The following is a 12,524-nucleotide window of genomic DNA, read 5'->3' on the forward strand; positions in this document are numbered from 1 at the left end:
AGATAAAAAAAAATAGTATATTTGGTTTGAGTTTTTTTAATTAAGTTTTTTAAAAATTTAAAGTTTTTATTTTTTTTATTTTTAGTCAATATTTTTAAAATTTTAAGCATTTTTTTTTTACTTTTTAGATGCATGATGTATCTAAAAAAAATAAAATATTTGTGAAAAAATATTTTAAAAAATTAATAAATACACAAAAATACAAAAAAAAAAATGTACTGATTTTTTTTATATTTTTTTTATATTTTTGGTATTTAGTGATTTAAAACAAAAAATTCGCAAAAATTATATTTTTTAAATGTATTCGTGTTAAGTGTGTCTGAAATAAAAAAAAATGCTTAAAATATTAAAAAATTCAGTAAAAACAAAAAAATACGAAAAATAAAAAAGTAAAATTTTTTGAAAAGTGTTTTTAGAAAACTCAAACCAAACAGTGAATATGTTATTTGTAATTAGTGTATCATGGACAATATTGAAAAAAGTCATGGATATAAAGTTTTAAAATAAATTATATAATGATAAAGTAATTTGTTATACAAAATATACGTAAAAATTTGATATAATAGTCATACCACGTCATCATTGACATATGATATTACCAACCAATAGAAAAGAAACACAGGGAGGATGAACCCTACATATTAAATGTAACTAACAATTTAATAAATTTTATATTTTTATTGAGATTAATTATGTTTGCTTGTCATAATGATAGAAGTCACAATTATATTGAAATTTTCTTCTTTTTTTTTTTTGACCAGCAAAGAAAATCTTTATTGATGAAAGCAACCAAAAAAGATAGACTACATCAATAAAGAGGAGCTTGGAGCTAACACAAAGCTCCAAGCGCCAGTTGGTGAGAAACCAACAAAAAGAGAACAAAAGAAGTAGAAGAAAAAAACACAAACCAGAAAGAAAACAACTAAAAAACAGCATTTTTTTTTTTTTTTGATCAGCAAAATAAAAGCTTTATTGATGAGAAAAAGCATAGAACATGCAAAAACATCAACAAGGCAGGGCAATGCAAGGGCATTGGTGAGAGACCAATCCAGAGCAAAGAACCCACAGAACAAGACAAAGCAGAGAGCTTCGAATTGATCAACAAAGAAAAAAGCAACTCAAGAGCAAACAGTAGCAGCAGATGCATATCTCAGATGCATTACAGCATTGAACATTGAAGAAAAATGCAACATCTGAGATGCATATCTCAGGTGCATAACAGCAACCATTAGAACATTGAACCTCAAGAGCAAACAGTAGCAGCAGATGCATATCTCAGATGCATAACAGCACCTGACTCAGGTTCTCCACTATGTGATGCACTGAGTAATGGACAGAAGGCAATGAAGCTCGAACCCACAACCCCACCCTCACTTTTACTAACTCACCCAGCTCCAACATATCTGGTATATGACCCTTGAACACAATCTCATTCCTAAGCCGCCATGTTGACCACAGCATTGCCACTGGAACCATCACCCAGATTTTTTTAACTAGTTTCCTATGCTTAGTTCCCAACCACCAAGAAAGAACTCCATCCACTGTAGCAGGAGAGACCCAGAATAGATTCCACCACTGCAGCAACCTTCCCCAAACCTTCCATATTTCAGGACACTGCACAAACAGATGATCTACTGACTCTTCTGCTGCATGACAGAAAGGGCAGGCAACATTTGCATTGCCCCCTAACACCCCTAATCTTTTCAGAACAACTGCAGACTTTACCCTTCCTCTCCAAGCCAGCCAACACAAGAATTGGGCTTTAGGTTGTGCCAGATTATTCCAAAGCATCTTAGGAACCTGTAAGCTAGTTCCAGATTTTTTCTGCAGCCAAGATCTCACAGATGCCATCATAGCTGTAGAAATGCAAATCTCCATCTACTTAATCCATCTTGCACCAAAACCAAAATTTCCCATTATTGTCAGCAAAAATTCCCAATTTATTGAATCATAGGCTTTCCCAACTCTTCTTTTTATTACTTCTGTTTGTTAGCTTTTAGTTATAATTTGTAATGGTCCAAATACTTATGGTGGAACCAGTTTTCTTATGATTGTTAAAATTCTAGAACAGTATGTCGCTATTATAGAAAGACATGTTGCTATTATAGAACTAATATAGTGCTATATTTATGTTTTTATGAAATTAAAGTGTTATATATATTTTTTGTTATGTAATTATGTGAATTTGTGGTCTTAAACTAATCCAATCCATATTTAAATTGATTGGTTCGGATTGGTTCCACAATTAAAACGGATTGGATTAGTTCCAATTTTTTAGGAACCGTAGATAATAGATTAGTTTGATTTTACCACAATCCAATCCAATCCAATCCAATCCAGACCATACTCACCCCTAATGAATGCTTCAATTTTTTACTTGTGGACTCGATCACCAAGAAACACCGCCCTATAATGTCATATAAAGCATATATAGGGTTTTCTAGTCACAAAAATGCATGGGTTATATAAATATGTAAGTATTATATATATGAATATGGAAAAATTATATTGTTAGCCTTTATATTTTGATCCTTATGTTTTTATAATTTTAATTGGTTTAATTTTAATTCTAAATTTATGATTTATTTAAATTTGGTCCAACTATTTTCAATTGTTAGTGTTTTTTTTTTTTTTTTTTTGTGGAAAATAAGCACATAAGCGGCATGTGTTTTGTTTTTGTAGACAAAAGTATAAATTTGTTCAATTTAATAACTTAATCGGTTTAACCAATATTAGACCAAACTGAAACTAAATATAAAATTAAAGGTGAAAATCAAGAAAATACAAATTATAAGGAGTAAAATGACAGAAGAAAAGAAATGCAAGGGTTGTCGATGTAATTTTCCCAATAAATAAAATAGATTTTTATTTTTCTAATCTGTCAATAAATAAAAATTTAAAATCCAAGCAGTAATTATTAACAATTATTTTGTAGATTAACTTTCAAGTGCTTATGGGATTATGGTTAGGTTTTAAGAAGGATAGTTCTTTTTACACACCTTTAATCCTCTTAGTACACATAATTAATACGATAATTTATATTACAATAATATTTTCAAATAAAAAGGCTATTGAGGACAATATGAACCTGTATTCTACCCATTCAATGAATTCACAGATGAAAACACAAAACACTCTTTACACCATCACCTATATAGACATTCTAAGTTTATCTCCAGCACTCATCATCTTCATCATTATAATCTAACACACTACACTCATGATATCATTCATTATCAATTAACTCACCTCATTCTCTTTTCCATTATACTTATTTCCCAAACTCAAAATATTGTCCTTGAAAATTTAGGATTTAAAAATATTAAAATAAATTAATTTTAAAAATTTACACACTGTGACACTCAGATTGTTAGTTTTAAACAATGTAGCAATGCAAATGTTACTTTACTACTTACACACTCATCAATGCCATTAACAAAACAACTCTGCTGGGGACCCCAGCAGGGGTGACCCCAGTGACCCCCCTAGTGCCACGTGTTGGCTTGGCGGTGGCTGAAAATCAAAAAAAAAAAAAAATTGATTTTTGGGCCAATCATAGAGGACTCCTAGCACCCCACTGAGAGTCTCAAGCTTTATTCTTAGCAAAAATGATGAAATAACCAAATTGTCCTATCTTTTCTATATCTCACACACATGTTCTCGGAGTTGGAGATGCTGCTTGCATCCGCTGTGCCGCTAAATGGACCTATTTCGGAGTTCATTTTGATAATCTGAACTGGTCACATTTTAAAATACATAAAGTAGAACGTGTCTAAAAAAATCAAATTAATCGGATTTCGTTTACCTATGCATCCACTCACATTTGTATCTACAAAAATAAATAAGAATTGTGATTTAAAGTATTAAAATGAATATAAATGTGTGTGGATGAATAAGTAAACGATATCCGATTAACTTGATTTTTTACAGACATGTTCTACTTGATGTATTCTAAAATGTGAACGTTCGAATTATCAAAATGGGTCCCAAAATGGTCTCATTTGACCGCACAGCAGATGCTGCTGCGCGGGAAGAGCAGCAGCATCCCCAATTCCCATGTTCTCTCTTTGAAATCCATTAGAAATTATTACATTTTTCTTTGAAAATGATCTATATGTATTTAAAATGGGATTGGGAGGCAATACGGCTAGGATTGCTAATAATTTTTTTTATTTAAATTTTGTAATAATTTTTTTATAGATTTAAAAATAATAATAATAATAAAAAAAAAACTTACAAATTTCAAAGAGAGAACAAATGTGTGAATATAAAAAATAGAGTCAATTTGTTCATTTAACTATTTTTGTTAGTGACATTAGGGATATGACATTATTATAGTTCAACAGTTTAATTGTACTCTTTTACGATTTAGGAAGTGAAATAATACTTCATGATAGTAGAGGAGGGTAAATGATATTTCATAATAGTTCAGGGTGGAACATAATTTATCTGTAATAAAAATCACTTAAAGTATATTTAAGTAAATTATAATAAAAATCACTTAAATTATCTGTAATAATTTATCTGTAAACTATAAGAATTTATCTGTAAACTATAATAAAAATCACTTAAATATCTAAATTGAAATCTTAAGGGTGGAACATAATTTCTAAAATTATAGATAGTAATCCGTATTTTAATCAAAACTCAAGAAATGTATTTATAATTTACCCAAAATATAAAAACACAACCAGACATGCTATTGGCTTTGGCAGAGTCAAACTTGTGAGCCGAACCGTATACTTTCTTGTTCCACTTCCACTCATCCATGGCTGCTATGTGTTTAACGTGTAACATTTAGTTTCTTAAACAATCTTATTTTCTGAGCAATCCCGTGCAAGATTAATCAAGTGCCATACATATATATATTTTTATTTTTATTTTGTTAAACTTATGGTTCTTGAAGAGGTTAACCAAGAAAGCCACCATTATTTGGACTTCTTACCTTGCAAATTGAGTGCATTTAATATAATATTATTGGCAATCACAGATTAGTTAAAAAAAGTGATTCAAAAAACATAAATAAGTAAATATCAAAAAATACTCCTTTTGTCTCAAAATATTATTCTCTTTTGAAAAATTTAACTTTTTTTTTTTGTTATACAATTATTACACTTCAAAAATATTAATGTTAATGAATTTAAAAGAATGACAAAATAAGAAATTCATGCTATTTTAGTTATTTAATTTTGAAGAGAGTCTAATATTTTCAAATAATAAAAAATAAAATAAAAAAAAAATATTTTAAGATGGAGAGAATAACAAAAGAGATTAAATTAAAAAGCTAAACTTGGAAGGAGCTCTAATAGTATTATTTATCAAATGTAACCCGAAATAAAAATCCAAATGGATGCTGTAAAACGACAATTCATACCAAACCACAGTACTACGTGGGTCAATAACGTGCTTCTGGTAAATAAAAACTTATAATACAAGTGAGTTATTCTTTACATTCAAACAATAACTCATCTTATCTACCTGCCTACCAGGCTAGTTCTGCTTAGCTATCTGATTATATCTGTTGTTACGTGAAACTATTTCATCAAATGAATAACATTCTCTTGTTTTTGGTAAATCCATCCAGCTTCTTTATGCACAAAAGGAAAAAATGTGAGATTAATTGCTTCAAAATGTTTGGATATAAAAATCAGAAATGAATTGAAACAACAACTTAGGAAATTACAATCTGAACAAAAAGTGAAAATGCGCAGGAGAAACAGTCATTAGAGAATAACTTCACGTCTCCAAGTAAAACTTATTTCTTGCATTTTAAGTTTTAACACATGACATGCTCTAGATAAGAGATAGAAAGCTTGCATGATAATATAGGTCATGCAAGAGTATGAAACTCACTACTGTATAATCAATCGCTAACCACTGCAGTAAACAATTAATTCAGTAACATATGCGACTCTACTCTGGTGGGTACATTTTGTTAATTTAGCAAAACAATAAACAGAATATTAAGCATGAATATTACTATAACAATGATAAGAAATAATAATAATAATAATAATAATAATAATAATAATAAAGAGAGAGACAGAGACAGAGAAACAAGAAAACAGAAAAATAGTTGTGAGGATTCCTCATAAAGGTACAATCGGAGGAAAATAGTTTCAAGATAAAAACGCAAATTATTTTTGGCATCCCTCATCCAGTGTTCACAATCACCAGGAGGCAACCAAGCCACAAGTCAAAATTTCCCATAACATAAACAATATATACAAAATATAGATAACTATCTTAACAAATCATTTTTTCTTCTCTCCTCTTCTCTACGAAAATATTTCTCCAAGATAAATTCTAAATAATAAGTGTAGATGATGGGTTTATAGTAAAGTTATATAATAACAGAATTACATTAATCCTCCATAAATATTAAAATGATTTTCTATTAAATAGAAATTATATGTACAAGATTAATTTATAATAAAACTAGTAATTAAATATATTAATTTTACCAAATATAATTTATTTTTGTTATTATGAACATTTTAACAATTTAGCATATCCATCTTCGTTATGTTCTCCACAGGCATGGATGAAATGGTACAGCTTGTTTGAATAATTCAGTTCATAATAATAATGGATGCAAACAAAGAGTTTCCTATCGTGAATTTTTCTTTGCCCTGATTGACCTTTCAATACCATCAATATATTCCACACGCAGTGGAGGAGCCAAGAAAATAAATTTAAGGAAGCACTTATTAATTATAATATTGAAAATATTTACAAAAATATTTTACATAAATTTTTACGATTGACTTCAAGAAGGATAAAAAAAAAAAATTTGTTTGGTTTGAGTTTTTTTAACTAAGTTTTTTAAAAATTGAGTTTTTTTATTTTTTATTTTATTTTATTTTTTTGTTTTTAGTCAATATTATTAAAATTTTAAGAATTTTTTTTTTCTTTTTTTGATGCATGATGTATCTAAAAAAAAATAAAATGTTTGTGAAAAAATATTTTAAAAAATTAATAAATACATAAAAATAAAAATAAAAATGTATAGATTTTTTGTATTTTTTTACATTTTTGGTATTTAGTGATTTTTTTTAAAAAAATCGCAAAAATTATACTTTTTGAAGTGTATTTATGTTAAGTGTGTCTAAAATTAAAAAAATGTTTAAAATATGAAAAAAATTCAGTAAAACAAAAAAAATACGGAAAATAAAAAAGTAAAATTTTTTGAAAAGTGTTTTTAGAAAACTCAAACCAAACAGTGAATATGTATTTGTAATTAGTGTATAATGGACAATATTGAAAAAAGTCATGGATATAAAGTTTCAAAATAAATTATATAATGATAAAGTAATTTTTTATACAAAATATACGTAAAAATTTGATATAGTAGTCATACCACGTCATCATTGACATGTGATATTACCAATCAATAGTAAAGAAACACATGAAGGATGAACCCTACATATTAAATATAACTAACAATTTAATAAATTTTATATTTTTATTGAGATTAATTATGTTTGCATGTCAGTAGTGATAAAAATCACCATTATATTAAAATTTTCATAAATAATAATATCGTAGGCATGGATGAAATGGTACAGCTTGTTTGAATAATTCATGATAATAACGGATGCAAACAAAGAGTTTCCTATCATGAATTTTTCTTTGCCCGGATTGACCTTTCAATACCACCAATATATCCCACACGCTGTAGCGGAGTCAAGAAAATAAATTAGAGGAGATACTTATTAATTAAAATATTAAAAATATTTACAAAAATATTTTACATAAATTTTTATAATTGACTTCAAGAAAGATTAAAAAAAAAATAGTGTGTTTGGTTTGAGTTTTTTTAATTAACTTTTTTTAAAATTGAGTTTTTTTATTTTTTATTTTTATTTTTATTTGTTTTTAGTCAATATTTTTAAAATTTTAAGAATTTTTTTTTTTACTTTTTTAGATGCATGATGTATCTAAAAAAAATAAAATATTTGTGAAAAAATATTTTAAAAAATTAATAAATACATAAAAATACCAAAAAAAATGTATTGATTTTTTGTATATTTTTGGTATTTAGTGATTTTTTTTAAAAAAAATTTCGCAAAAATTATACTTTTTAAGTGTATTTATGTTAAGTGTGTCTAAAATTAAAAAAATGCTTAAAATATTAGAAAAATTCAGTAAAAACAGAAAAATACGAAAAATAAAAAAGTAAAATTTTTTGAAAAATATTTTTAGAAAACTCAAACCAAACAGTGAATATATTATTTGTAATTAGTGTATCATAGACAATATTGAAAAAAGTCAATGATATAAAGTTTTAAAATAAATTATATAATGATAAAGTAATTTTTTATACAAAATATATGTAAAAATTTGATATAATAGTCATATCACGTCATCATTGACATGCGATATTACCAACCAATAATAAAGAAACACATGGAGGATGAACCCTATATATTAAATGTAACTAATAATTTAATAAATTTTATATTTTTATTAAGATTAATTATGTTTACATGTCAATAATAATAGAAGTCACTATTATAGTAAAATTTTCATAGATAATAATATCGTAGTCACCACAGGCATGGATGGAATGGTACAGCTTGTTTGAATAATTCAGCTCATAATAATAATGGATGCAAACAAAGAGTTTCCTATCATGAATTTTTCTTTGCCCTGATTGACCTTTCAATACCATCAATGTATCCCACACGCAGTGGTGGAGGCGAGAAAATAAATTAGAGCAAAGACTTATTAATTATAATATTAAAAATATTTACAAAAATATTTTATATAAATTTTTACGATTGACTTTAAGAAAGATAAAAAAAAAATAGTATATTTGGTTTGAGTTTTTTTAATTAAGTTTTTTAAAAATTTAAAGTTTTTATTTTTTTTATTTTTAGTCAATATTTTTAAAATTTTAAGCATTTTTTTTTTACTTTTTAGATGCATGATGTATCTAAAAAAAATAAAATATTTGTGAAAAAATATTTTAAAAAATTAATAAATACACAAAAATACAAAAAAAAAATGTACTGATTTTTTTTATATTTTTTTTTATATTTTTGGTATTTAGTGATTTAAAACAAAAAATTCGCAAAAATTATATTTTTTAAATGTATTCGTGTTAAGTGTGTCTGAAATAAAAAAAAATGCTTAAAATATTAAAAAATTCAGTAAAAACAAAAAAATACGAAAAATAAAAAAGTAAAATTTTTTGAAAAGTGTTTTTAGAAAACTCAAACCAAACAGTGAATATGTTATTTGTAATTAATGTATCATGGACAATATTGAAAAAAGTCATGGATATAAAGTTTTAAAATAAATTATATAATGATAAAGTAATTTGTTATACAAAATATACGTAAAAATTTGATATAATAGTCATACCACGTCATCATTGACATATGATATTACCAACCAATAGAAAAGAAACACAGGGAGGATGAACCCTACATATTAAATGTAACTAACAATTTAATAAATTTTATATTTTTATTGAGATTAATTATGTTTGCTTGTCATAATGATAGAAGTCACAATTATATTGAAATTTTCTTTTTTTTTTTTTTTGACCAGCAAAGAAAATCTTTATTGATGAAAGCAACCAAAAAAGATAGACTACATCAATAAAGAGGAGCTTGGAGCTAACACAAAGCTCCAAGCGCCAGTTGGTGAGAAACCAACAAAAAGAGAACAAAAGAAGTAGAAGAAAAAAACACAAACCAGAAAGAAAACAACTAAAAAACAGCATTTTTTTTTTTTTTGATCAGCAAAATAAAAGCTTTATTGATGAGAAAAAGCATAGAACATGCAAAAACATCAACAAGGCAGGGCAATGCAAGGGCATTGGTGAGAGACCAATCCAGAGCAAAGAACCCACAGAACAAGACAAAGCAGAGAGCTTCGAATTGATCAACAAAGAAAAAAGCAACTCAAGAGCAAACAGTAGCAGCAGATGCATATCTCAGATGCATTACAGCATTGAACATTGAAGAAAAATGCAACATCTGAGATGCATATCTCAGGTGCATAACAGCAACCATTAGAACATTGAACCTCAAGAGCAAACAGTAGCAGCAGATGCATATCTCAGATGCATAACAGCACCTGACTCAGGTTCTCCACTATGTGATGCACTGAGTAATGGACAGAAGGCAATGAAGCTCGAACCCACAACCCCACCCTCACTTTTACTAACTCACCCAGCTCCAACATATCTGGTATATGACCCTTGAACACAATCTCATTCCTAAGCCGCCATGTTGACCACAGCATTGCCACTGGAACCATCACCCAGATTTTTTTAACTAGTTTCCTATGCTTAGTTCCCAACCACCAAGAAAGAACTCCATCCACTGTAGCAGGAGAGACCCAGAATAGATTCCACCACTGCAGCAACCTTCCCCAAACCTTCCATATTTCAGGACACTGCACAAACAGATGATCTACTGACTCTTCTGCTGCATGACAGAAAGGGCAGGCAACATTTGCATTGCCCCCTAACACCCCTAATCTTTTCAGAACAACTGCAGACTTTACCCTTCCTCTCCAAGCCAGCCAACACAAGAATTGGGCTTTAGGTTGTGCCAGATTATTCCAAAGCATCTTAGGAACCTGTAAGCTAGTTCCAGATTTTTTCTGCAGCCAAGATCTCACAGATGCCATCATAGCTGTAGAAATGCAAATCTCCATCTACTTAATCCATCTTGCACCAAAACCAAAATTTCCCATTATTGTCAGCAAAAATTCCCAATTTATTGAATCATAGGCTTTCCCAACTCTTCTTTTTATTACTTCTGTTTGTTAGCTTTTAGTTATAATTTGTAATGGTCCAAATACTTATGGTGGAACCAGTTTTCTTATGATTGTTAAAATTCTAGAACAGTATGTCGCTATTATAGAAAGACATGTTGCTATTATAGAACTAATATAGTGCTATATTTATGTTTTTATGAAATTAAAGTGTTATATATATTTTTTGTTATGTAATTATGTGAATTTGTGGTCTTAAACTAATCCAATCCATATTTAAATTGATTGGTTCGGATTGGTTCCACAATTAAAACGGATTGGATTAGTTCCAATTTTTTAGGAACCGTAGATAATAGATTAGTTTGATTTTACCACAATCCAATCCAATCCAATCCAATCCAGACCATACTCACCCCTAATGAATGCTTCAATTTTTTACTTGTGGACTCGATCACCAAGAAACACCGCCCTATAATGTCATATAAAGCATATATAGGGTTTTCTAGTCACAAAAATGCATGGGTTATATAAATATGTAAGTATTATATATATGAATATGGAAAAATTATATTGTTAGCCTTTATATTTTGATCCTTATGTTTTTATAATTTTAATTGGTTTAATTTTAATTCTAAATTTATGATTTATTTAAATTTGGTCCAACTATTTTCAATTGTTAGTGTTTTTTTTTTTTTTTTTTTGTGGAAAATAAGCACATAAGCGGCATGTGTTTTGTTTTTGTAGACAAAAGTATAAATTTGTTCAATTTAATAACTTAATCGGTTTAACCAATATTAGACCAAACTGAAACTAAATATAAAATTAAAGGTGAAAATCAAGAAAATACAAATTATAAGGAGTAAAATGACAGAAGAAAAGAAATGCAAGGGTTGTCGATGTAATTTTCCCAATAAATAAAATAGATTTTTATTTTTCTAATCTGTCAATAAATAAAAATTTAAAATCCAAGCAGTAATTATTAACAATTATTTTGTAGATTAACTTTCAAGTGCTTATGGGATTATGGTTAGGTTTTAAGAAGGATAGTTCTTTTTACACACCTTTAATCCTCTTAGTACACATAATTAATACGATAATTTATATTACAATAATATTTTCAAATAAAAAGGCTATTGAGGACAATATGAACCTGTATTCTACCCATTCAATGAATTCACAGATGAAAACACAAAACACTCTTTACACCATCACCTATATAGACATTCTAAGTTTATCTCCAGCACTCATCATCTTCATCATTATAATCTAACACACTACACTCATGATATCATTCATTATCAATTAACTCACCTCATTCTTTTTTCCATTATACTTATTTCCCAAACTCAAAATATTGTCCTTGAAAATTTAGGATTTAAAAATATTAAAATAAATTAATTTTAAAAATTTACACACTGTGACACTCAGATTGTTAGTTTTAAACAATGTAGCAATGCAAATGTTACTTTACTACTTACACACTCATCAATGCCATTAACAAAACAACTCTGCTGGGGACCCAGTAGGGGTGACCCCAGTGACCCCCCTAGTGTCACGTGTTGGCTTGGCGGTGGCTGAAAATTAAAAAAAAAAAAAAAATTGATTTTTGGGCCAATCAAAATGGGCCTCAAAATGGTGTCATTTGACCGCACAGCAGATGTTGCTGCGCGGGATGAGCAGCAGCATCCCCAATTCCCATGTTCTCTCTTTGAAATCCATTAGAAATTATTACATTTTTCTTTCAAAATGATCTATATGTATTTAAAATGGGATTGGGAGGCAATACGGCT

General features: G+C 28.0%; 2 protein-coding genes across 2 annotated transcripts; both read right to left on the bottom strand.

Moving 5' to 3' along the window:
- Positions 1–1,118: 1,118 nt before the first annotated feature.
- LOC145793319 (uncharacterized) lies at positions 1,119–1,878 on the bottom strand. The gene is made up of 2 exons (XM_082876118.1): positions 1,294–1,878; positions 1,119–1,193 (listed from the first exon to the last, which is right to left on the bottom strand). The coding sequence occupies exons 1-2, from the start codon at positions 1,876–1,878 to the stop codon at positions 1,119–1,121; spliced, it is 660 nt and encodes a 219-aa protein (XP_082732244.1).
- Positions 1,879–9,914: 8,036 nt separating this feature from the next.
- LOC145793320 (uncharacterized) lies at positions 9,915–10,674 on the bottom strand. Its single transcript, XM_082876119.1, has 2 exons — positions 10,090–10,674; positions 9,915–9,989 (listed from the first exon to the last, which is right to left on the bottom strand). Exons 1-2 carry the CDS (start codon positions 10,672–10,674, stop codon positions 9,915–9,917), a joined length of 660 nt encoding a protein of 219 aa, XP_082732245.1.
- Positions 10,675–12,524: the final 1,850 nt, after the last annotated feature.

The sequence above is a fragment of the Camellia sinensis genome, chromosome 6 (assembly GCF_055761805.1).
Source record: "Camellia sinensis isolate YWXY chromosome 6, ASM5576180v1, whole genome shotgun sequence".
NCBI lineage: Eukaryota > Viridiplantae > Streptophyta > Magnoliopsida > Ericales > Theaceae > Camellia > Camellia sinensis.

Excerpts from the sequence above, each read along its gene's own strand:
- LOC145793319 (XM_082876118.1), bottom strand. The coding sequence starts at position 1,878 with ATGGAGATTTGCATTTCTACAGCTATGATGGCATCTGTGAGATCTTGG. Across the intron at positions 1,194-1,293 it reads TAGTGGAGAACCTGAGTCAG|ATGTTGCATTTTTCTTCAAT; the intron begins GTGCTGTTATGC and ends TATGCATCTCAG.
- LOC145793320 (XM_082876119.1), bottom strand. The coding sequence starts at position 10,674 with ATGGAGATTTGCATTTCTACAGCTATGATGGCATCTGTGAGATCTTGG. Across the intron at positions 9,990-10,089 it reads TAGTGGAGAACCTGAGTCAG|ATGTTGCATTTTTCTTCAAT; the intron begins GTGCTGTTATGC and ends TATGCATCTCAG.